At 37.9% G+C, this 25,137-nt stretch overlaps 4 protein-coding genes across 5 annotated transcripts; 3 read left to right on the forward strand and 1 right to left on the reverse strand.

Moving 5' to 3' along the window:
• Positions 1–1,053: 1,053 nt before the first annotated feature.
• LOC110933393 lies at positions 1,054–1,563 on the forward strand. The gene has a single exon (XM_022176618.1). The coding sequence runs from the start codon at positions 1,054–1,056 to the stop codon at positions 1,561–1,563; it is 510 nt and encodes a 169-aa protein (XP_022032310.1).
• Positions 1,564–4,252: 2,689 nt separating this feature from the next.
• On the forward strand, positions 4,253–5,287 carry LOC110933392. Its single transcript, XM_022176617.1, has 2 exons — positions 4,253–4,476; positions 4,588–5,287. Exons 1-2 carry the CDS (start codon positions 4,253–4,255, stop codon positions 5,285–5,287), a joined length of 924 nt encoding a protein of 307 aa, XP_022032309.1.
• A 162-nt stretch (positions 5,288–5,449) lies between these two features.
• LOC110933391 lies at positions 5,450–8,685 on the forward strand. Its single transcript, XM_022176616.1, has 4 exons — positions 5,450–6,000; positions 6,466–6,705; positions 8,048–8,291; positions 8,383–8,685. The coding sequence occupies exons 1-4, from the start codon at positions 5,450–5,452 to the stop codon at positions 8,683–8,685; spliced, it is 1,338 nt and encodes a 445-aa protein (XP_022032308.1).
• A 9,758-nt stretch (positions 8,686–18,443) lies between these two features.
• LOC110936414 lies at positions 18,444–19,648 on the reverse strand. Of its 2 annotated transcripts, none has more exons than XM_035988874.1 (2): positions 19,082–19,648; positions 18,444–18,969 (listed from the first exon to the last, which is right to left on the reverse strand). In XM_035988874.1, the coding sequence occupies exons 1-2, from the start codon at positions 19,167–19,169 to the stop codon at positions 18,566–18,568; spliced, it is 492 nt and encodes a 163-aa protein (XP_035844767.1). In that variant the 5' UTR covers positions 19,170–19,648; the 3' UTR covers positions 18,444–18,565. The 2 variants fall into 2 exon arrangements, with proteins under 2 accessions (XP_035844767.1, XP_022034490.1); XM_022178798.2 differs by having other exon boundaries at positions 18,454–18,991; positions 19,082–19,641.
• Between the last annotated feature and the right edge of the window lie 5,489 nt (positions 19,649–25,137).

Genomic DNA, 25,137 nt, shown 5'->3' on the forward strand with positions numbered 1-25,137 from the left:
ATCTGGAGGCACTATCTTTACGGTTCAAAATGTACAATCTACTCGGATCACAAAAGCCTCAAATATTTCTTCGAGCAGAAAGACTTAAACATGACTCAGCGGAGATGGTTAGAACTTATCAAAGATTACGATTGTGATATCCTTTATCACCCGGGGAAAGCGAATGTCGTGGCAGATGCGTTAAGCCGAAAGGAATATCCACCTCCATTCAGGTGAAATCCATGAAGATGATAGTTACACCACGCTTACTTGAAATGATACAAGATTCCCAAATAAAGTCGCTTGAAGCGGGAGAACCAAAGAAAGAAAGAATGAAAGGTATAGCCGAAAAATTGGAAGAAAACTCGATCGGGCTCAACACGAGATTCGGTCGAATCTGGATACCGCGGTTTTGTGAAGTCAAGACCGTGTTACTCGAGGAAGCTCATAAGTCACGGTATTCAATTCATCCAGGGGCAACAAAAATGTATCGAGACTTGAAGACAAATTATTATTGGCCGGGTATGAAACGCGATATTGTTAAATATGTCGCGAAATGCTTAACATGTTCCCAAGTGAAGGAAGAACATCAAAAACCATATGGAGAGTTACGACCTTTGGAAATTCTGGTTTGGAAATGGGAGGAGATAACTATGGATCTGGTAACCAAACTTCCAAGAACGAAAAAGGGGCATGATACAATATGGGTGATCGTAGACCGACTCACAAAAAGTGCCCACTTTTTGCCTATTCGAGAGACTTATTCTTCGGAAAGAATGGCGGAAGTTTATATGAACGAGATAATTTCTCGACACGGGGTGCCCGTGTCAATTGTCTTAGATCGGGATACGAGATGCGCCTCTCGTTATTGGTAAAAGCTTCATGAAAGTATGGGCACGAAGCTACATATAAGCACTGCCTATCACCCTCAGACTGACGGTCAATCAGAAAGGACCATCCAAACACTTGTTGATATATTGAGGGCATGTGCCTTAGATTTTGGCGTGAATTGGGATGACCATTTACCACTAGTCGGAATTTTCTTATAATAATAGCTATCATAGTGGTATTCAAATGGCTCCCTATGAACTATTATACGGAAGGAAATGTAGGACTCCCATATATTGGGGCGAAGTTGGACAAAGAGAACTTGTGCCTAATGATATGATAGCGTTGACTAACGAAAAGATCGATCTTATTAGAGTTCGACTGAAGGCGACTCAAGATCGGCAAAAGGCTTATGCGGACAAGAGAAGACGTCCTATTGAGTTTCAAGTTGGAGAGTTTGTTCTACTGAAGGTATCTCCATGGAAGGGCATAATCCGTTTTCGTAAACGGGGTAAATTGGGTCCCCGTTATATTGGACCGTTTAAAATTTTGGCTCGAGTCGGGAAGGTTGCATACCGTCTAGAGTTGTCGTCTACACTAGACGGGATTCACAATACCTTCCACTTGTCGCAATTAAGGAAGTGCCTTGCAGATGAAATGGCGTTTGTGCCTCTTAACGACATTGAATTGGATGAGGGGTTAAATTATTTCGAAAGACCGATAGCCATTAAAGATGTTAAAGTAAAGAATCTTTGAAATAAGGTCGTTAGACAAGTCTTAGTGCAATGGCAACACCGGAAGGGATCGGAACTTACATGGGAAGCAGAAGATGAAATGCGAAACCACTACCCTTTTCTCTTCGGTACGTAAATAACTAATTTGTTATATGACCAGGTTTCGGGGACGAAACCTCCTTTAAGGGGGGTAGACTTGTAACACCCCAAAAATGACTTTTAGACATACAAGCTAAATTAATTAAAGGTCTAACCTAGTAAATGTAAATGTTACAAAATACTAGTAAGATAATGAGAAAGCCTAAATTAAATAACAATACAAACTAGAAGGGCCACTTGTGGAAAATAACAAAAGGATGGGATTAAAAGAAATCAAACCCCAAATCACACTCCTAGTGTGTGCGCTGGGTTCGAACAACACAGGGGAACAAGGAGAAAACCCTTGTTCTTGCTAAATTCAGCAAATTGACAAAGGATTTCAAAGATAATCGGTTGCATGATTCAAAAATTCGATCATCTAAACACACATAGTGAAGTGGTAAGTTAAATTTCTTGATTTTGTGAATTGTAGAAAATGGGTTTCAACCCAATCATGAGTTTATGTTATGATATGTGTAATTAGAAGTTAAGATTATGAAATCGGACAAGAATGATGTTCGGTGTTTGGTAAATTTGTTAGGAGTTGTAGCAAAAACCTATTCGGTGAAAAATTATCATTTTTAGAATGATCAAGTGAAATTACATATGTGAAATCTTGATGATTGATCTTGTTTGTGGTATATGGACATTAGACGAATAGATGTAGGATGGAAGGATCATATGAACTTGTTTGATTATTGAAGAATTACTAGATGAACTAGTAGAATTATGTGTTAAAATACTTGTGCTAGGTGTCCTATTAATGCGAAACCCGCCAAGTGTTCGATTAAATGCTTAAGAGAATATTTATGTAAAATTCGGAAAAATTTGTGATAATGTTGCTATATGATAAACTATGTGAATAATGAAATGATGATCGGATGGACTAAATGATAGAATGAATATGTTAATGTAGGCGTGAAGGAAGAAAGCTCAAGTGCTAGGAAAACGGATAACGCACAAATTATTAATTGTTCTATGTTTTGTTTAAAAGTTAGGCTTTACCATGATTAGTGTAAAAATGAAGTAGATAGCCTAACTCGTGCAAACGGGTTATTGGGAATGAATGTTTATGAACGGATAGTAGTATAGTCGGCTTGTTTTGAACAAACCGAAAAAAATGTATGTTATTACGAAAGGTAAAGTATGAAATTAAATCCGTTACAACGGATTAATGGAGATGAACGAAATGATGATGTAATGGAAGTATTCAGTTCGTTATAAACGTTCCGGATGGATGATTATGTATGCTTACAAATGTCCGTTACGACGGATTAAGGAATGGTATGTTTTATCTCAATTATGAGATGGTATGTTTTTTACCCGTTTCCTCGGGAAAGAAAGCGTATGTATGAAATGAAAGTATGGATCGGTTCAGTTGAATTATTAGAGTCACGAGTTAATGTAACTAACAAAATTTATTTATATGTTGATGTAGGTAAATCCTCAACTTAGGCGATTTGGCAACTTGGAGCGAACACACGCACAAACTATGACCATTATGCGCTTCCGCTATTTGTTTTAAAGCTATGGGTCAAAAATACTTTGTTATGAATAACCTTGTTAGTAGCTAGACTTTTAAAATATGATGTTTTGGTTTTCGGTTGTGTCTTTTGAACGGGTCGTAGACTTTATTGTAATGATGTTGGTTAAAACAGGGATACGCTCGTCATATGGACGAGTCATGCCCCAATTATGTTAGATTTGCTTATAAATGTCGTTAATATTTTTACTTTCTAATGTTGAAAGAATGGACGTATTTAAAAGTTCAAATCTCTAAGGTCTTTTGGTCGCCATTTGGTTACGTTGGTAAAGCGGACCTTACATGTTGGTATCAGAGCCTCGGTTTGAGGGATTCAAGTATCAAGTGCTTGAACTCAAACCGAAAGCTCGTGCAAGTGTGTGTTCGTTCCGAAGCGCTATCAAGTAAGTATTTTGTAAACTTTGATTATACCTATAGTTAGTGATAAAAAGGGGAATTTTATGCAAATTACCTATAAACCGAAATTTTAGGCATATGACGAGGTTAAACAGGTCCGTATTTAAATTACAAACGTGTAGGAAAAAGAATTACGGAAAACGGACCTGTAAATTGAAAGTTATGAAAGTTTTAAGTTGACTTAGAGTGAAAACTAGAGCTGGGTAAAATGCAGGTTTTTATAACAAACCTGCTGGAAAACTGGTTCCCCCGCGCCACGCGACAGGAACCATGGCATGTGGCGCGACATGCGACAGCGCTTGCGGGGTGCGACAGAGTTAGAGCTATCTGTGGCGTGCTGCGAGAGACCCTAAATCGTTCAAAAATTTTTATTTTTGCTGTTTAGGTTATGGGGTTTGTTCTAACCGGTTCCTAAGACTCCGTAATCAATGATAATGTCATTTTTACGTTAAGAAATATGAGGAAACTATATGTTAAAGGAGAAAAGACAAATCGTTAACATCAAAGATTATGATTGTCGATCGTGACAATGTATGAAGTATAAGTTGTAAATGGAATGTAGAATGATAATACGAGTTTAAATGTGATGAAGAGGTATGAAAGGAACTCTAACGAATAAGATGAATGTTTGTAGATGACGGACACAGGGAATATAGATGATGCCGAAGTAGCACGACAAGAAGCATTTGATAATAAGGTTATGGAAGCGGCAGAAAAGGTTATACATGCTAACCTTCCCAAGTTAGCTCAAGAAGTCGAAAGTCGTGTCCTAGGGGTAGTAGATGCAATGATGACTAGTAAGATTGAGGAATTAAAGGAGATGATTGAAGGATCTAGAAGTAAAAGCAAGGAACGAAGGTGCACATACAAGGATTTCATGTCATGCAACCCTACAACGTATGATGGCAAAATCGATCCGATAGCATGCCAAAGATGGATTTCAAACATAGAGGCGGTGTTTATATGAAGTCAGTGTGATAAGGAAGATCAAGTGATGTTCGCTATTGGTCAGCTCACCTTCCAAGTGAAGGATTGGTGGGATGCTTATAGTAAGGAAGTTGGTGAAGACAAGCTACAAGTGATGACTTGGCAAGAATTCAAGGAACCTTTTATGAGATATCACTGTCCTCAGTCAGCCATTGATAAGATTCATGTGGATTTCTTATGCCTCCGACAGAAAAACGAGACGATAAACGAAATAACAAACACCTTCTTGGATAAGATGAAGTTCTGCGGAGATTTTGTGAAGACGGAAAGAATGAAGATCAATCGTTTTTATGGTATACTAAAGGCAGAATTTAGGGAGTTCATCACTCCCTCAAAATGTGAAACCCTTGATAAGCTTATTAATTGGGCTCGGGATAGAGAACTTGAGATTAAAAGACAGGAGGAACGTGGGGAAAAGAGGTCGACAGAAAAAGGGACAAATGCAAGTCCTTCTAAAAAGGCGAGGTTCCAAGATCAGGGAAGGAAGGATAAGCCGAAGGGTGGTATTACTCCTTGCAAGACATGTGGGAAACTTTATACTGGGGAATGCCTTTTAGGAAAGAAGGGGTGCTACAAATGTGGTGATGAAGGACACCAGTATTATAAATGCCCTAACAATCCGAAGACTTGTTTCAACTGCTTTCAAAAGGGGCATGTTAAGTCGGAGTGTCCTAAACTTTAGCAAGGATCAAAGAAGGAGGGAAGAAATGAGGAAGGCTCTAGGGCGAAAGGGAGGATGTTCCAAATCACATATAAAGAAGCTAAGGTTCATCCGAATGTGGTTTCAGGTATCTTTCAATTAAACTCCGTGCCTATGTATGTTTTATTTGATACCGGAGCTACTATGTCTTTCATTTCAAGTGAAGTAGAAAATCATCCCTCATTTAAGATTGAAAAAATGCCGGTGCCTTTAGAGGTAGAAATACCCGATACTAAGAGCTATTTATTGCACGAAGTTTGTAGAAATTGTAAGCTTATGATTGAAGATGAAGAATTTGATATTGATCTCGTACCAATGATTTTGGGGGAATTTAAGGTGATAGTGGGTATGGATTGGATGGCCCGACACCATGCGGAGATTAAGTGTAAAAGTAAGACCGTGCTTATCCAATCTCCGAGTGGAAAACAACTAGAAATTCAAGGGGAAAGAAACGTAGAAGCGAAATTATGTACCATTGTTCAAGCCGTTAAGTATGTACTTAACGGGAGCAGAGCATACCTAGCTTATGTACTAGACACTAATCAAAGTCTTGCTACGTTCGAAGATGTCGCGATCGTGAACGAATTCCCAGACATATTTCCAGAGGAATTACCGAGGCTCCCTCCCGAACGTGAAATAGAGTTCCGAATTGAGCTGAATCTGGGTGCGAAACCGGTAGCTAAAGCTCCATACAGGTTGGACCCCACCGAGATGCGGGAGTTGATGACGCAGTTACAAGATCTACTCGACAAGGGCTTCATACACCCGAGTGTGTCACCTTGGGGAGCACCCATCCTATTTGTAAAGAAGAAGGATGGGACGATGCGCATGTGCATCGATTACAGAGAACTGAATAAACTAACGGTGAAGAACCGTTACCCATTGCCTAGAATTGACGATCTTTTTGATCAATTACAAGGGGCGAGTTGGTTCTCAAAGATAGACTTGCGTTCGGGTTATCACCAAGTCAGAGTGCAAGAAGAAGATATTTCAAAAACTGCCTTTAGAACCCGATATGGACATTACGAATTTTTAGTTATGTCTTTTGGGTTGACGAACGCGCCGGTCATGTTTATGGATCTTATGAACCGCGTATGGCGACCCATGTTGGACAAATCTGTGATCGTATTTATAGATGACATTTTGGTCTATTCGTGAAGCGAGGCCGAACATGCGAGACACCTACGAGAAGTACTTGAAACACTCCGTAAGGAGAAACTCTATGCAAAGTTCTCAAAGTGTGCCTTTTGGCTCAGAGAGGTGCAGTTTCTCGCCCACGTAATAAACTCGAAAGGTGTCTTGGTTGATCCATCGAAGATTGAGGCGGTAATGAAGTTGGTTTCCCCAAAAACTCCAACTAAAGTAAGGAGCTTTCTAGGCCTTGCTGGCTATTATATAAGGTTTATACAAGACTTTTCAAGAATAGCGTTACCCTTAACGAAGTTGACGAGGAAGAAAGAGAAGTTTGTGTGGGGTAAGAAAAAGCCTTTCGAGTGTTAAAAGAAAAGTTGTCTAGTTCTTCGGTTTTGACACTCCCAGATGGAACGGAAGATTTGGTTGTCTATTCGGATGCTTCACATCAAGGTTTAGGATGTGTTTTAATGCAAAAAGGGAAGGTTATTGCGTATGCATCGAGACAACTTAAACCGCATGAAGGAAACTACCCAACTCACGACTTCGAGTTGGCGACAGTAGTTTTCGCCTTTAAAATCTGGTGGCACTATCTTTGCGGTTCAAAATGTACAATCTACTCGGATCACAAAAAGCCTCAAATATTTCTTCGAGCAGAAAGACTTAAACATGAGGCAGCGGAGATGGTTAGAACTTAACAAAGATTACGATTGTGATATCCTTTATCACCCGGGGAAGCGAATGTCGTGGCGGATGCGTTAAGCCGAAAGGAGTATCCACCTCCAATTCAGGTGAAATCCATGAAGATGATAGTTACACCACGCTAACTTGAAATGATACGAGATTCCCAAATAAAGTCGCTTGAAGCGGGAGAACCAAAGAAAGAAAGAATGAAAGGTATAGCCAAAAAATTGGAAGAAAACTCGATCGGACTCAAAACGAGATTCGGTCGAATCTGGATACCGCGGTTTTGTGAAGTCAAGACCGTGTTACTCGAGGAAGCTCATAAGTCACAGTATTCAATTCATCCAGGGGCAACAAAAATGTATCAAGACTTGAAGACAAATTATTGGTGGCCGGGTATGAAACGCGATATTGTTAAATATGTCACGAAATGCTTAACATGTTCCCAAGTGAAGGCAGATCATCAAAAACCATATGGAGAGTTACAACCTTTGGAAATTACGGTTTGGAAATGGGAGGAGATAACTATGGATCTGGTAACCAAACTTCCTAGAACGAAAAAAGGCACGATACAATATGGGTGATCGTAGACCGACTCATAAAAAGTGCCCACGTTTTGCCTATTCGAGAGACTTATTCTTCGGAAAGAATGACGGAAGTTTATATGAACGAGATAATTTCTCGACACAGGGTGCCTGTGTCAATTGTCTCAGATCAGGATACGAGATTCACCTCTCATTATTGGCAAAAGTTTCATGAAAGTATGGGCACGAAGCTACATATAAGCACTGCCTATCACCCTCAGACTGATGGTCAATCAGAAAGGACCATCCAAACACTTGTTGATATGTTGAGGGCATATGTCTTAGATTTTGGCGGGAATTGGGATGACCATTTACCACTAGCGGAATTTTCTTATAATAATAGCTATCATAGTGGTATTCAAATGGCTCCCTATGAACTATTATACGAAAGGAAATGTAGGACTCCCGTATATTGGGGTGAAGTTGGACAAAGAGAACTTGCGCCTAATGATCTGATAGTGTTGACTAACGAAAAGATCGATCTTATTAAAGCTCGACTGAAGGCCGCTCAAGATAGGCAAAAGGCTTATGCGGACAAGAGAAGACGTCCTATTGAGTTTCAAGTTGGAGAATATGTTCTACTGAAGGTATCTCCATGGAAGGGCATAATTTCGTAAACGGGGTAAATTGGGTCCCCGTTATATTGGACCGTTTAAAATTTTGGCTCGAGTCGGGAAGGTTGCATACCGTTTAGAGTTGCCGTCTACACTAGACGGGATTCACAATACCTTCCACGTGTCGCAATTAAGGAAGTGCCTTGCAGATAAAACGGCGTTTGTGCCTCTTGACGACATTGAATTGGATGAGGGGTTAAGTTATGTCGAAAGACCGATAGCCATTAAAGATGTTAAAGTAAAGAATCTTCGAAATAAGGCCGTTAGACAAGTCTTAGTGCAATGGCAACACCGGAAGGGATCGGAACTTACATGGGAAGCGGAAGATGAAATGCGAAAGCACTACCCTTTTCTCTTCGGACATTAGATGAATAGATGTAGGATGGAAGGATCATATAAACTTGTTTGATTATTGAAGAATTACTAGATGAACTAGTAGAATTATGTGTTAAAATACTTGTGTCAGGTGTCCTATTAATGCGAAACCCACCAAGTGTTCGATGAAATTCTTAAGAGAATATTTATGTAAAATTCGGAAAAATTTGTGATAATGTTGCTATATGATAAACTATGTGAATAATGAAATGATGATTGGATGGACTAAATGATAGAATGAATATGTTAACGTAGGCGTGAAGGAAGAAAGCTCAAGTACTAGGAAAACGGATAACGCACAAGATCGAGGTATGTTGTACTCCGACATAAATTATTAATTGTTCTATGTTTTGTTTAAAAGTTAGGCTTTACCATGATTAGTGTAAAAATGAAGTAGATAGCCTAACTCGTGCAAACGGGTTATTGGGAATGAATGTTTATGAACGGATTGTAGTATAGTCGGCTTGTTTTGAACAAACCGAAAAAATGTATGTTATTACGAAAGGTAAAGTATGAAATTAAATCTGTTACAACGGATTAATGGAGATGAACGAAATGATGATGTAATGAAGTATTCGGTTCGTTATAAACATTCCAGATGGATGATTATGTATGCTTACAAATGTCCGTTACGACGGATTAAGGAATGGTATGTTTTATCTCAATTATGAGATGGTATGTTTTTGACCCGTTTCATCGGGAAAGAAAGCGTATGTATGAAATGAAAGTATGGATCGGTTCAGTTGAATTATAAGTCACGAGTTAATGTAACTAACAAAATTTATTTATATGTTAATGTAGGTAAATCCTCAACTTAGGAGATTTGGAGACTTGGAGCGAACACACGCACAAACTGTCACACCCTGACTTTTGTGGAAGCGTGGTTATTTGGTGTGACTTCTTAATACCATAGAAATCAATCACAACAATGTTATATGATAAAAACACAAGATGTTTATCCATTAATGAAGTTTAGAAACTACCACAATACCATTGTTTGAAAACATCAATACCGAATTAAGTTACAAACCATGACGTGTTTAAACGAGTTCACAAAGACTCAACAAAAGTACATAAATAAAACCTGAGTTTAGAATTATGTATCCTATCCAGGAAAGGAATACACCCTCTAAACTCAACAACCCTGGATAACATCTTTTATTCAAACGCAGCTTGACACATGCATACCCCGTCAGATCCACTAGTTCCCTGAAATACATTTAGTTTGAAAAATCAACACAATCTGAGCGAGTTCATGTGTAAGTGAGTATGTATAAACCTTTGTAAACAATGAATGTATGTCCCGGTATGATTGCAAACAAGGAAAAGATCACTAATGGTTTGCAAGGCCACTGATATGTGTGACAGTGTAGGAAGACTCAAACCTAGCAAAGTTGTACCGGGCTTCCGGCTGGAAGACATAGTCACCACTATGGGCCGCCCCGGCCTCATGGGTGTGGGCTCGCTACACCCAAATATATCTACAACTCATGCCCCTCGGTCCTGATACGAGGATTAATGGTCCCAAGTATCCGCCTACCCTATCACAGGATCTATGGTTCTTTCCTAGGCTAATCATACCAATAGTATTGTAAGTATCCCTTTGTAACATGTATTTCACCCCCGAAGTAAGTAAACAAAACAGTTTAAGGAAAAGGGGGACATGAACTCACCTGAATTGCCTTGTGCAAAGCTAGCTATTTATAACTTCGTGATGTCGTTTCCAAGACATGACTCGCTAGCGTGCATTCTACAATATTCCTAACACGGAATATTTTATAGGTTTCTAAATAAGCATGGTAACTAAACTACGTGTCATCGAGCTCTACCGAATCGTTAACCGAACGATTCAACGGTAAGTTGTTAACGATGAAGTTATACTTTGCTTAGTTCGTCTATTCGTGGTAATAATTAATAAGTCTTGAAAAGACTTGATTCTCGAGATATGTAAAAATGAATAAATATTTATATCAAAAATATATCGTTAAGATCGTTTGTCGTCCCGAGAAGTCGTTTGTGTATGTAACAAGTATTTGTATGAAAATAACATGTAACAAACTCGTACGCGATATATATATATGATTTATAGTGTGCCGTTAAGGCGTTTTGAAATAAATATAAAAAGCTATATTTACTTTATAGAAGGATCTTCGAATTGTCGTGTTTGAAAATAAATATATGACTATTTATTTTATAAGAGAAATCGATTTGTTTGTGTCGGAAATAAATATATATAACTATATTTATTTATAAAAGGATTCGTTTTGCTTGTTATCGGAAATAAATATATAACTATATTTATTTTTATAAAACGAATTCGTGTCGTTTGATATTTGAAATTATATGTAAACTATATTCAAGTTTACAAAAGAGTCTTCGTTTTGTTTGATGTTCGAAATAAATGTATAAACTATATTTATTTGTAATAACGAATTCAAGTTATCGTCGTCTAAAACAGTATAAATATTTATATTGATTTTTATAAAGGATTTGTAGCATTTTCAAGCTTTAAAATAAATATACTAACTATATTTATTTGCTTTAAAATAATTTCCGAATAGTCGTTGTTGTAAGTTGTAAAGTGTCGTAGAAAGAAATTATGTATTTGCGTCTTGTTTTAGGAAAGATAAGTAACATTTCGATTTGTTTTGTGTTATAATAAAAAGCAATTATTTTCGGATTTTCTCGAAAAAACGGACAGAGTTTCCTCTGTTTTTGGACGCCCAGACAACACAAGTTGTCGTCATTTTATCAAAATTCAATCCAAGATTCAATTACCAATATATCAATTTGTCAAAAATTCCATAAAATGTAAACTATAATCATGTCGGTTCGAACTCGTTATCACGTATTATTAAAATAAGGAATAGTTAACGAAATTAATGTTCGCATCCTAAATTCTTTACCGAGTCTTCGCGTGTCGGAACATCGAACCGTTTGACTGAGTTGACCGGGTCAACTGAGTTGACCAGGTTTGACTCGCTGAGTTGACCGGGTTGACTCACTGAGTTGACCGAGTCAACCCGAACCGCTTCTGAAGCTGACAAATCTGACCAAACTGGACCCGCCGAAACTGCCGTTGGTCGCTTTGACCGACTTTGACTGTCAAACCGAAACCCAAACCATAACGGTAAATTACCAACACCAACTTCCATTCGGAACCGAACATCCTGGCTTTGTTTCATCTCAACCCAAACTAACACGAAGCACCCCGAAGTTGACCCGAGTCGGGCCGTTTCGCTATACCCGACCCGAACAGATCTGACTGTGAATACCACCACCCCTGCCATCACATCGCACAACCACTCCAACATCAAAAACAACAATAGCAAGCAATACTTATCATCATCATATCGAAAAAAAAGAATGTAGAAATCAGGGGGTGTTCTTACAGGAAGACATGTCGGACCAAAGGCCCGAACCACCGCCACGCTGCCACTGCCGCCGCCGTGAGCGGCGGCGCCGCTTCTTCTCTGCCGTCCTTGCTTTCTCTCTCTCTTCTCGATCTCTCTCATTCTGTCTGCGTCATCATGCCATCACCAAACAGTGGTGGTGGCGGTCGGCCGTCGCACAGCTCGATGAGGAAGGGGGTGGGTGCGAGGGTTCACCGGTGTGGTTGTGAGTGTAGGATCTCTGAGAAAAAACACCGCCGGTCCGCCGTGCTCCGGTCGGAGCTCCGCTGGTGCCGCCGGTCAGATGTTTTGAGGAGAAGGGGTTGCTTGGCAGTGAAAGTGTGCGTGTATTTGAGAGATGGTGTTGTAGAGATGAAGGGTTTTCATATTTGATGTGAGCTTTGTGTTGTTGTCTGTGTATCATCAAGAGAGAGAGAGAGAGAGAGAGATGATAAGGATGGTTCCTTTGAATTTTTTTTGTATGTGTGTGTATGCAGTATATTGATAAAACCAAGCATGGATCTTATGGAGTATTGATGTTTCAACTTTTGAGACATAATCACTTGTAGAGATTTTGTTTAGATTTTGATAAGATTTTCTAGGGATTTGAGACAAGATCTCTTACACAGATCTTGTAAAGATTTTGCTAAGATTTAGTTGTAGATTTAGCTTGTGGGTTTTGGGCTTGGGCCCAAGGCCCACAAGCTCAATCCCCGTGTTTAAGCGGCCCGTAATTCCTACGACACCCGTTATCAAAACCCGAAATTGTCGGAACGTCATAATATAAAATTTTAGTTTTGAAAATATGTAGAATAATACAGGTAGTCATTGTCGTCGCGTTCATTTGTCGATTACGGTAATATTCACAAAAAATTATATCATTGTCGTCTTTAATCCGTTTTTCGATTTGGTTTCAACTGTAGTTACAAAAATTTTATTACGGAGATAAGTATAGCGTAAAATGTAAGTTTCGAAGGTGACAGGCGTCTCCGTCGCTTCCGTTTCGTTGCCGATGCGTTTCCTGCTATCGCGTTTTTAGTTCACGGTTGCGTTTGTGTCGCAGGAAACCCAAAGAAAATACTCGTAGAAAATCCGTATTTGTCTGCGTTGTCAGTATTTCGTATGGTTTCGTTTCGTTATCGCTTAACGTTTAGCATGTTTCTTCGCAATTCACAGTTCACGCACTGTAAAGTCGGATAGACGTTCCTAGGCACTCCAAAGGCCTAATTAAGTTAATTTGCGCTGTAAACGCTATTTATTATCGCGTTAATCACCTGTTAATCATGTAATTAAGAGCCGTAAATCATCGATTGTCACATTCTCCCCCTGTTAATGAAATTTCATCCTCGAAATTTAGACTACGCTAAATCCTTAGAGTTACGTTATGCGTAGATAACTACAGATAATACCAAAGTGAAGGATAATGAAATCGAATCAGGACTTATTCAAATCATGTGAATTCAAGGATATTCCTCAACAATAAGAACCCAACGGTTTAAAAGAAATGTGTTTCAAAAGTTGATGTCAAAGGAAACAAGATGTATAGATACAGTCACTAGTGTGACTAAGTTAACAGGGGTCCAACAAAGAACAGGAACTTCGACCAATAGAATTGCATATGAACATTTACAACATGTTAATGGGTTCTAGAGGTAATAACATCCACTTGATGAACTTAGAATCAACTGTCTCAAATGTAATAGTTTGCATGAAACGCTCGATCGTGATCAGCACAAGCTGCAAGTTATACCGACGCCACAAGGTGTCGCAATGAATGAAACAATTCAATAATAGGGGTGATTGAACAAGTATCACCTGTGTTTTGCATGAAACACTCAATCATGATTAGCCCAAGCTACAAGTTTGTACTGACACCACAAGGTGTCGTAGTGATTTAAATAATTCAATAATAGCGGTGATCAAACAAATTCACCGTGTTTGAAATCAAATGAAAGCGTAATAAAGTGAATCTAAAAGTTTGTTTCAAATGACATCATAGAATTTTCAGTTGAAAATGGAACATCAAAGAAATAATATTTTTGATCAAAGATGAAGAAGCAATGAATTTCGCAAAACATTCGATCGATAATGAAAGAATCGTTAGTAGGTACACCAGAATATAAAATGAATTGGTGTACTGTTGTCTTATCACACAATTGTATTAAGACCGCTTTGATATAATAAATCGAAGTGGATTGAAAAACAAATCAATAAATAAATAATTAAATCCGTGCATGAGATGCGTAAACAAGATTAGCGCAAGCTTCAAATTAGTTAAAATACCACCACAAGGTGTCGAAATCAACAAACAATTTAATGGAGTCAAATGCCAAACAAGTTTACTTCAACTCAGAACAAATGAAACACTTGTTAAAACAAATTTTGAATATGATGTTTCCAATTCATCATATGATGCTCTGAATTGAATATGTGTAATGGACAAGTTCAAACAATTGAACTTGGTTTTAGCGCAATCCGACAATAAATACAGGTATCGACAAGGAAATTTCGGCATGGTTACGACGAAAAACCATGTATGTAACTTAAAAAGAAAAGAAATTTCAAGAAAATGTGTTGACTTGATAACAAAGGAGTCAACAATTACAATAATGCAGGCCATTCGAATCACAAATCAATAATTAGATTTAGCGAAATAATATTTGAACTCCGATGAAGCGCTTGTTTGAAACGAAACCACATGCGTAACAAACCGATGCATGTGTAACATATGATTTTTTTCAAGAAACGAAGCAAATGAGTATTCGCTAAAATGAAAGAAATGTTCGTGATACAATGACCATTAAGAGGAGTAGAGATGTAAAAATCTACTCACTAGATGCAAAAGTCGAAATTTCAAATGAAAGAAATTTAAGGACTTTACCCGGGGTTTCATGTGATGACTGGTTGTTAGGTGACATTACCATGGAATGTCGAACATAACATAATTGTCGTTAATGAGAAAGCGGGATTACAAAGACATGCGTCCTCTCCTTAGCGTGACTCGTGTCGTTGCAGGACCACGTGCCAAAACGTCGCTTCCTGATCGATAGTTTTCGTGCTGACAAGATTAACATCGCCGTTGAAATGCTCCATAGTGTCTTCTTGGTTACTTTATCTCGAAAGTCGTAGGTGACGTACTTCAACCTCCGTTGATGTATAGCTTAAGTTTCACGTATACTTGTGCGCTAGCGTTTCGTTTCTCATAGAATGTGATGTACCCCGTCATCCGTTAACGTAAAGATTGAGTTCCATGTATTCTCGTGCACTAGCGTTTTGTTATGCGTAGGCTGCCTGCTCGGGAAGTTAAAATATCATAGACAATATGGATAATAGTGTGTGCCCGAGTTAATATTCGCGGTTCCTACGTGGTGACCTTTAATGAACTTCAACATAAGTTTCCGAAGGTCTTAAATGCATGTTTCCTAAACTCTCAGAGTGTTGTGTACTGTATGTAACTGTTTTATGCACCGTGTATGTAATTGACGAGTTTGACACTCCACTCTCGGAGGATGATGACATGGTGTCTGTGACAAAACAATCACACATATGCACATATATCAATGATCATCAGATAAGCATGTAAGCAAATAGCAATGTAAGCAAGTAATCCTCCTAGTCTTCCCCAGACTATCCCGCCCAGCATCTTAGACTGATTCCCTAGTCTTTTAGACTAAAACCTTCCTAGTTTCTCAAACTGACTACCCAGTCTCTAAGACTAAACCTCCCCGGTCTCTAAGACTGAACCTCCCCAGCCTCTAAGACTGAACCTCCCCAGCCTCTAAGACTGAACTTCCCAGCCTCTATGAATAAACTTCCCCAGTCTCTAAGACTGAACCTCCCCAGCCTCTAACACTAAACCTCCCCAGCCTCTAAGGCTGAACCTCCCTAGCCTCTAAGACTAAACTTCCCTAGTCTCTAAGACTGAACCTCCCCAGCCTCTAAGGCTGAACCTCCCTAGCCTCTAAGACTGAACTTCCTCAGTCTCTAAGACTGAACTCCCTCAGTCTCTAAGACTGAACCATCCCCAGCCTCTAAGACTAAACTTCCTCAGTCTCTAAGACTGAACACCCTCAGTCTCTAAGACTAAACCATCCCCAGCCTTTAACACTAAACTTCCCCAGTCTCTAAGACTAAACTCCCTCAGTCTCAAAGACTGAACCATCCCCAGCCTCTAAGACTAAACTTCCCCAGTCTGTAAGACTGGACTCCCTCAGTCTCTAAGACTGAACCTTCCTCAGTCTCTAAGACTGAACCATCCCCAGCCTCTAAGACTGAATTAATAATATAAGTTTTGAAATGTGTATTTGTGCCTTTTGTTTGTAAAATTGTTTGTTCTCTGGATCTGGACGTTTTTAGAGAATGCAATATAAAAATGTTTTCGTGAGAGCCCTAGTGATCGTAGTCTAGACTCGAGAATGAATCCTAGTTCGCTACGATCGATGCTCTGATACCAAGCTGTCACACCCTGACGTTTGCGGAAGCGTGGTTATTTGGTGTGACTTCTTAATACCATAGCAATCAATCACAACAATGCTATATGATAAAAACACAAGATGTTTATCCATTAATGAAGTTTAGAAACTACCACAATACCATTGTTTGAAAACAACAATACTGAATTAAGTTACAAACCGTGACGTGTTTAAACGAGTTCACAAAGACTCAACAAAAGTACTTAAATAAAACCTGAGTTTAGAATTATGTATCCCGTCCAGGAAAGGAATACACCCTCTAAACTCAACAACCCTGGATAACATCTTTTATTCAAACGCAGCTTGACACATGCATACCCCGCCAGATCCACTAGTTCCTTGAAATACATGTAGTTTGAAAAATCAACAAAAGTTGAGCGAGTTCATGTGTAAGTGAGTATGTATAAACCTTTGTAAATAATGTATGTATGTCCCGGTATGATTGCAAACAAGGAAAAGATCACCAATGGTTTGCAAGGCCACTGATATGTGTGACGGTGTAGGAAGACTCAAACCTAGCAAAGTTGTACCGGGCTTCTGGCTGGAAGACATAGTCACCACTATGGGCCCCCCAGCCTCATGGGTATGAGCTCGCTACACCCAAATAGATCTATCACTCATGCCCCTCGGTCCTGATACGAGGATTAATGGTCCCAAGTATCCGCCTACCCTATCACAGGATCTATGGTTCTTTCCTAGGCTAATCATACCAATAGTATTGTAAGTATCCCTTTGTAACATGTATTTCACCCCCGAAGTAAGTAAACAAAACAGTTTAAGGAAAAAGGGGACATGAACTCACCTGAATTGCCTTGTGCAAAGCTAGCTAATTACGACTTCGTGATGTTGTTTCCAAGACGTGACTCGCTATCGTGCATTCTACAATATTCCTAACACGGAATATTTTATAAGTTTCTAAATAAACACGGTAACTAAACTACGTGTCATCGAGCTCTACCAAATCGTTAATCGAACGATTCAACGGTAAGTTGTTAACGATGAAGTTATACTTTGTTTAGTTCGTCTATTCGTCGGTAATAATTAATAAGTCTTGAAAAGACTTGATTCTCGAGATATGTAAAAATGAATAAATATTTATATCAAAAATATATCGTTAAGATCGTTTGTCGTCCCGAGAAGTCGTTTGTGTATGTAACAAGTATTTGTATGAAAATAACATGTAACAAACTCGTACGCGATATATATGATTTATAGTGTGCCGTTAAGGCGTTTTGAAATAAATATAAAAAGTTATATTTACTTTATAGAAGGATCGTCGAATTGTCGTGTTTGAAAATAAATATATGACTATATTTATTTTATAAGAGAAATCGATTTGTTTGTGTCGGAAATAAATATATGTAAATATATTTATTTATAAAAGGATTCGTTTTGCATGTTATCGGAAATAAATATATAACTATATTTATTTTTATAAAACGAATTCGTGTCGTTTGATATTTGAAATTATATGTAAATATACTCAAGTTTACAAAAGAGTCTTCGTTTTGTTTGATGTTCGAAATAAATGTATAAACTATATTTATTTGTAATAACGAATTCAAGTTATCGTCGTCTAAAACAGTATATAAGTAATTATATTGATTTTTATAAAGGATTTGTAGCATTTTCAAGCTTCAAAATAAATATAATAACTATATTTATTTGCTTTAAAATAATTTCCGAATAGTTGTTGTTGTAAGTTGTAAAGTGTCGTAGAAAGAAATTATGTATTTGCGTCTTGTTTTAGGAAAGATAAGTAACATTCCGATTTGTTTTGTGTTATAATAAAATGCAATTATTTTCGGATTTTCTCGAAAAAACGGACAGAGTTTCCTCTGGTTTTGCACGCCCCGACAACACAAGTTGTCATCATTTTAGCAAAATTCAATCCAAGATTCAATTACCAATATATCAATTTGCCAAAAATTTCATAAAATGTAAACTATAATAATGTCGGTTCGAGCTCGTTATCACGTATTATTAAAATAAGGAATAGTTAACGAAATTAATGTTCGCGTCCTAAATTCTTTACCGAGTCTTCGCGTGTCGAAACATCGAACCGTTTGACTGAGTTGACCGGGTCAACCGAATTGACCAGGTTTGACTCGCTGAGTTGACCGGGTCGACTCACTGAGTTGACCGAGTCAACCCGAACCGCTTCTGAAGCTGACAAATCTGACTGAACTGGACCCGCCGAAACTACCGTTGGTCGCTTTGACCGACTTTGACTGTCGAACCGAAACCCGAACCATAACGGTAAATTACCAACACCAACTTCCATTCGGAACCGAACATCCTGGCTTTGTTTCATCTCAACCGAAACCAACCCGAAGCACCCCGAAGTTGACCCGAGTCGGGCCGTTTCGCTATACCCGACCCGAACAGATCTGACTGTGAATACCACCACCCCTGCCATCACGTCGCGCAACCACTCCAACATCAAAAACAACAACAGCAAGCAATACTCATCATCATCATCATTTCGAAAAAAAAGAATGTAGAAATCAGGGGGGGTTCTTACCGGAATACATGTCGGACCAAAGGCCCGAACCATCGCCACACCGCCACTGCCGCCGCCGTGAGCGGCGGCGCCGCTTCTTCTCTGTCATCCTTGCTCTCTCTCTCTCTTCTCGGTCTCTCTCATTCTGTCTGCGTCATCATGCCATCACCAAACAGTGGTGGTGGCGGTCGGCCGTCGCACAGCTCGAAGAGGAAGGGGGTTGGTGCGAGGGTTCACTGGTGTGGTTGTGAGTGTCGGATCTTTGAGAAGAACCACCGCCGGTCCGCCGTGCTCCGGTCGGAGCTCCGCCGGTGTCGCCGGTCAGATGTTTTGAAGAGAAGGGGTTGCTTGGCGGTGAAAGTGTGCGTGTATTTGAGAGATGGTGTTGTAGAGATGAAGGGTTTTCATATTTGATGTGAGCTTTGTGTTGTTGTCTGTGTATCATCGAGAGAGAGAGAGAGAGATGATAAGGATGGTTCCTTTGATTTTTTTTTGTATGTGTGTGTATGCAGTATATTGATAAAACCAAGCATGGATCTTATAGAGTATTGATGTTTCAACTTTTGAGTCATAATCTCTTGTAGAGATTTTGTTTAGATTTTGATAAGATTTTCAAGGGAGTTGAGACAAGATCTCTTATACAGATCTTGTAAAGATTTTGCTAATATTTAGTTGTAGGTTTAGCTTGTGGGTTTTGGGTTTGGGCCCAAGGCCCACAAGTTCAATCCCCGTATTTAAGGGGCCCGTAATTCTTACAAGACCCGTTATCAAAACCCGAAATTGTCGGAACGTCATAATATAAAATTTTAGTTTTGAAAATATGTAGAATAATACCGGTAGTCATTGTCGTCGCGTTCGTTTGTCGATTACGGTAATATTCGCGAAAAATTATATCGTTGCCGTCTTTAATCCGTTTTTCGATCCGGTTTCGACTGTAGTTACAAAAATTTTATTACGGAGCTAAGTATAGCGTAAAATGTAAGTTTCGAAGGTGACAGGCATCTCCGTCGCTTCCGTTTCGTTGCCGATGCGTTTCCTGCTATCGCGTTTTTAGTTCACGTTCGCGTTTGTGTCGCAATAAACCCAAATAAAATACTCGTAGAAAATCCGTATTTGTCGGCGTTGTCAGTATTTCGTATGGTTTCGTTTCGTTGTCGCTTAACGTTTAGCATGTTTCTCCGCAATTCACCATTCGCGTACTGTAAAGTCGGATAAACGTTCCTAGGCACTCCAAAGGCCTAATTAAGTTAATTTGCGCTGTAAACGCTATTTATTATCGCATTAATCACCTGTTAATCACATAATTAAGAGTCGTAAATCACCGGTTGTCACACAAACTATGACCATTATGCGCTTCCGCTATTTGTTTTAAAGCTATGGGTCGAAAATACTTTGTTATGAATAACCTTGTTAGTAGCTAGACTTTTAAAAAATGATGTTTTGGTTTTCGGTCGTGTCTTTTGAACGGGTCGTAGACTTTATTGTAATGATGTTGGTTAAAACATGATACGCTCGTCATATGGACGAGTCATGCCCAAATTTTGTTAGATTTGCATATAAATGTCGTTAATATTTTTATTTTCTAATGTTGAAAGAATGGACGTATTTAAAAGTCCAAATCTCTAAGGTCTTTTGGTCGCCATTTGGTTACGTTGGTAAAGCGGACCTTACACTATATATATGGATAATAAAAGAAAAACAATATTAAAGTTTAAATTAAAATAAAATCTATGGATAAAGAATTGATAGAGAAATAATTAAAAATGTGTGAGAGAGAGAGAGAGAGTTAAGAGAGGAGAAAATTAAGGGATTTTAATTAAACATACTTGGCTAATGTCAATCTTACCCTTTTAATCTAAAAAATGATTAAGGGTCATGATTAGTTCACACAGTTCACTCTCAAGAAGTTGTTCATTCTTGAACCTCATCCTATATATATTGTCACGTCCAATGAGGAATAGTGAGAAATCGAAGAACCACTAGTTTTACATATAGAAACTTATTAACAAAATCATTTAAATAAAAAAATCATTTTATATATTTTTTTCAGAGCTTTTGTATATAAACCACATGTAGAAGATATTAAAATAATAAGAATTAATTTTTGTAATAAATTGTGTTTTCTAAGTTGTTTTTTATTGTTTATTAAAATGGTTTCTATATGGTTTTATATGCAAAAATTATGAAAATTTTTTGATAAAAAATAACAAACATGATTTTTTTATGAGTTGTTATACTTGGTTTAACAATGGTTCTTCGATTTCCCTCTTTTTTGTGGTTCCCCAATGAACTCTCTCTATACACATTGTGAGGACCGGGAATTTGGTTTGATTGAACACGCTCAGGTCAGATCAGCAACAACACGATCGTGCGGAATCCGATAGTGATGTAGGAGAGAGATAGACAACATAAACACCATTCAATACATTCATTCTCATTGAAGTTGTTGATTCCTACAAAGTTCCGGAGAAAATTTGCAAGAGCTCCGCCAGAGGTGTCAGCAACAAGCAACAGATGTCTCAAATGAGAACCAGGAACCTCTATTTATAGGCGCGCTCATCTGGGAGAATAGGACTGGCCGTCCAGATGATCATCCGTTCGGATGACTATGTCCATCTGATCGGATGGACTCCATCCGTCCGGATGGACTTACAAAACTTCCTAACTTCCGTTTCGTCCCAGATTTTATATAAAACATATACAAAACTATACATAGATAACAACCAGGTAAATATAGACTAAATACAGACGAAAGCTATAGACATATGCATCTACACACACAAAGGAGAATTATGTTCGTAGAATAGAAAGAATTATGAAACATTGAACTTGTCATCCAATGGTTTAGATTAAATGTTGTAAGAATCTTAGAATCACGTCACGAAAACAAATGCAAAGATAATAAATGACAAAAAAGGAATAGTCCTTATTGTTAACTTTTAAACAAACTTCCTTCATGATTTTTAAATGACCATAATTTTTTTCATACGTTAATATTTTTTTTAAAGTTACACCATAAAACCGAATATTTCATTATCTTTAATGTGAATAGTGTAGTGATGTAGTTTTTTTTAAAGTTCAACATACTACGTGATTACATAACATTACGTGATATGCCTTATATTCGGAACAACTATAACGTTACATGATTTTTTTCATACTCACCACATGATTTCAAAATATTACGTGATTTTGTAGTATGTCTTATATTTTAGAACGCTTATAGCGTTACGTGATTTTGTATACACTACGTTATTATGTATTATTGCGTACTTACATATCACAATATAATTACTTACCGTCACGTAAATTACGCACTTCTGCTATGTTATTACATATCTGACGATTATACTCCTATGTTAAATTATATATTTCATATCCTTATTTCATTCTATCATTAGCATATAATTTCACCTTAATACAAGAACCTTGCCATATAATCTATTCCATATTATAATGCATGAGGGAGGGCATTTTAAGATACCAAAAAATAAGAATTTTTTCCCTCTTAATTTTTAAATAAACCCCTAAATTGATGGTAAATTGGTCTTTTAAACAATAGTTATATTTTAGCCCCCGTCTTATTACACTCAAATCCTTGAGTTTTAACATAAGTATGGGTAATTAATTACACTTTTCCCCCTCCACAACAAACTTATAATTCTTTTACGTATTTGTAGGATCGTTTTGGACCCGAATGAGTCGATCAGAAGAGTTTTTCTCAGTTTGAACGGCGGAAACAGACAAACTGAGGTCAATTCAGCAATGTATACACTTAAAACTGTCGATATTATTGATAAAATGACTTTTACAACGAGTCGACACTTCGGCAGCACTTCGTGGCTCAAACCGGAAAATGATACCTGATTCCGCTCCAACAGCCCTATATAGGAGGGCAGATTCCGCTTGAACATGTGCATGTTCATTTCAAGCGGAATCAGAACATAACTTTAAGCGGAATCAGACATGTTGTCTCGAGCGGAATCAGAACTATTGAGATTTCGCTTGAAACTGACTTGATGTCATTTCAAGCGGAATCACTGCTAATTCTCACTTTCTTGATTTTCGTCCCCTGATCTAACTAATTCTATACAAGACTCGATACAAGACGAAGACGACAGACGGATGCACCAACAAACTCCCCCTCGGATGTTGACGGAGTCTTCAGTGTCGAGTCTTCACATCTTCAGTCTTCATCAGTCTTTGGGCTTATCTTTGAAGTATCTGACGTTGTAAGCATCCTTAATCTTTATCTTTTCTTCTCTATCATCACCAACAAACTTCCTTTAAACAAATACACTCCCCCTCGAATGTTGAATCTTTAAATTCATCAGCATCAGCAATCTCAGGATCAGAACCTGGCCCTTTGTCATTCAGACTCCCCCTCTCAATCAGCTGGGATCGCAGTCCGGCTTCCACAGGTTCAAGATCGTTGCCTAGCTCAATATCTTTTCAGGATCGATTACTAGCTTTTTATCCCAATATCACCTTGCTCCTCAGGATCGATTAGCCCAGCTCTTACTCAAACCTGCATAAATCTATACCACAAACATAAGCTTTCTAATTTGATAAGTTTATACTCTGCTTACCACTTGTAGAATAAATCTTAGAATGATTTATCATTTAACCTCTGAAGAATCACTTTCAGGAATATCACATTCAAAGCTTCTGATGACCATTTGTAAGAAAGATTTTAAATTCTTTTTAATCAAACTCCCTTTCACAAAATGTCATCATGTTTAACACTTGAAATTTTGAAAATCAGCTCTTCAACACCAGTTGTCGAAAATCTTTTTGAATTTTTCAAAAATTATACTAAAAACACACTAAAAATCTTTTTGGATTTTTGAATGTATAGAAATGCAGTAAAGAAATATATATACAGACAAAATATTTTTGTGAGTTTGTGTAAGAGGATCATATCAGTTTATGAGACAAATCACCAACACCGTTAAGCTTTATTTCATTTTAAGTTCTAAACAATTCACCTAGAATGTCAGTATACTGGTCCACTTAAATTTTCACACAAAGTTCAATTGCCTCGAGATACGATATTAATGTCTTAAGCACTTAAACTTATTCGTGTGGCCCACCACTTGAATATACTCCCCTATCCAAATCCCAATATTCAGTCTTACAGGTGAGTATACCACAGATGATATCTGTAAAGAGGTTTGATGCGAAACCGTGAGAGCTCAGGTCAGAACTTTCGTTCAGCAGAGAGATGACGGTTCGACTTATGGTATGTCCCCTTTAGAGGATCTTTTCTTCAACAACACATGATTAGCATTTTTCAATGTTTCATCATTTTTTATGCTGAGGGTTGCGCTATATTTCAAGCATTTGCAGAAAGTATTATACGGGGACTAGGTCAGAATTTCCATTCAGCAGATGTCCCGGGATAATACCCCAGATATCACTGAGCATAAAGACCTAGTATCTCAGAAAGAGGGACCTTTCAAACAAGATTTCGGGAGTTACCCATATATCCAAAAAATGTTACCCACAAAATAAGTAAGTTTGAATTTTTAGGTTTATATCTCGTTACAATCTACTAAATGTGCAAAAACCTACTGGCATATCCGTAGTGAGATTGTTTATCACATTTTTTACTTTCCGATTCTTTAGCATGTTGTGATAGTCCACTGATGTACTATCATTTCCTCTTTTCTACAACAAAACTCATTTTTGATTTTATCATGTTTTTGTATTTTTCAAATTTTCTAATGTTTTTAGATTTTTTGAAATTTTTACTCCCCCTAAAATGCAAACACATTTAAAGAAATTTGAAAACAAACTGTACAAGAAACGTGACAACTGATATCGAATCACTTTAATTCGCCATTCACTTGGTATAAACAATCAGAACTCCCCCTTTCAACAAACTATTTTCCCATTTAGATTTCAAAACACTTAAGTTTGTTTTAATCAAAATGGTTTTTCGGAAAATAAGTTTTGTTGATTTTATCACTTGTAGGGATGGGAATCAATTCATCACATTGTTTTTAACCACTTGTATGAGGATTACATCAAGTTCAAATTAATGACCTTGATTAATCACTTTGTAAGAACCAACC

The sequence above is a fragment of the Helianthus annuus genome, chromosome 4 (genome assembly GCF_002127325.2).
Source record: "Helianthus annuus cultivar XRQ/B chromosome 4, HanXRQr2.0-SUNRISE, whole genome shotgun sequence".
Taxonomy (NCBI): Eukaryota; Viridiplantae; Streptophyta; class Magnoliopsida; order Asterales; family Asteraceae; genus Helianthus; species Helianthus annuus.

Coding starts and splice junctions, on each gene's coding strand:
- LOC110933393 (XM_022176618.1), top strand. CDS start 1,054: ATGGCTCCCTATGAACTATTATACGGAAGGAAATGTAGGACTCCCATA.
- LOC110933392 (XM_022176617.1), top strand. CDS start 4,253: ATGACGGACACAGGGAATATAGATGATGCCGAAGTAGCACGACAAGAA. Junction 4,477..4,587: donor AGTAAAAGCAAGGAACGAAG/GTGCACATACAA, acceptor GTTTATATGAAG/TCAGTGTGATAAGGAAGATC.
- LOC110933391 (XM_022176616.1), top strand. CDS start 5,450: ATGTCTTTCATTTCAAGTGAAGTAGAAAATCATCCCTCATTTAAGATT. Junction 6,001..6,465: donor GTAGCTAAAGCTCCATACAG/GTTGGACCCCAC, acceptor CTATTCGTGAAG/CGAGGCCGAACATGCGAGAC. Junction 8,292..8,382: donor GAGAATATGTTCTACTGAAG/GTATCTCCATGG, acceptor CGAGTCGGGAAG/GTTGCATACCGTTTAGAGTT.
- LOC110936414 (XM_035988874.1), bottom strand. CDS start 19,169: ATGACAGAGAAGAAGCGGCGCCGCCGCTCACGGCGGCGGCAGTGGCGG. Junction 18,970..19,081: donor TTGGTCCGACATGTATTCCG/GTAAGAACCCCC, acceptor ACGTGATGGCAG/GGGTGGTGGTATTCACAGTC.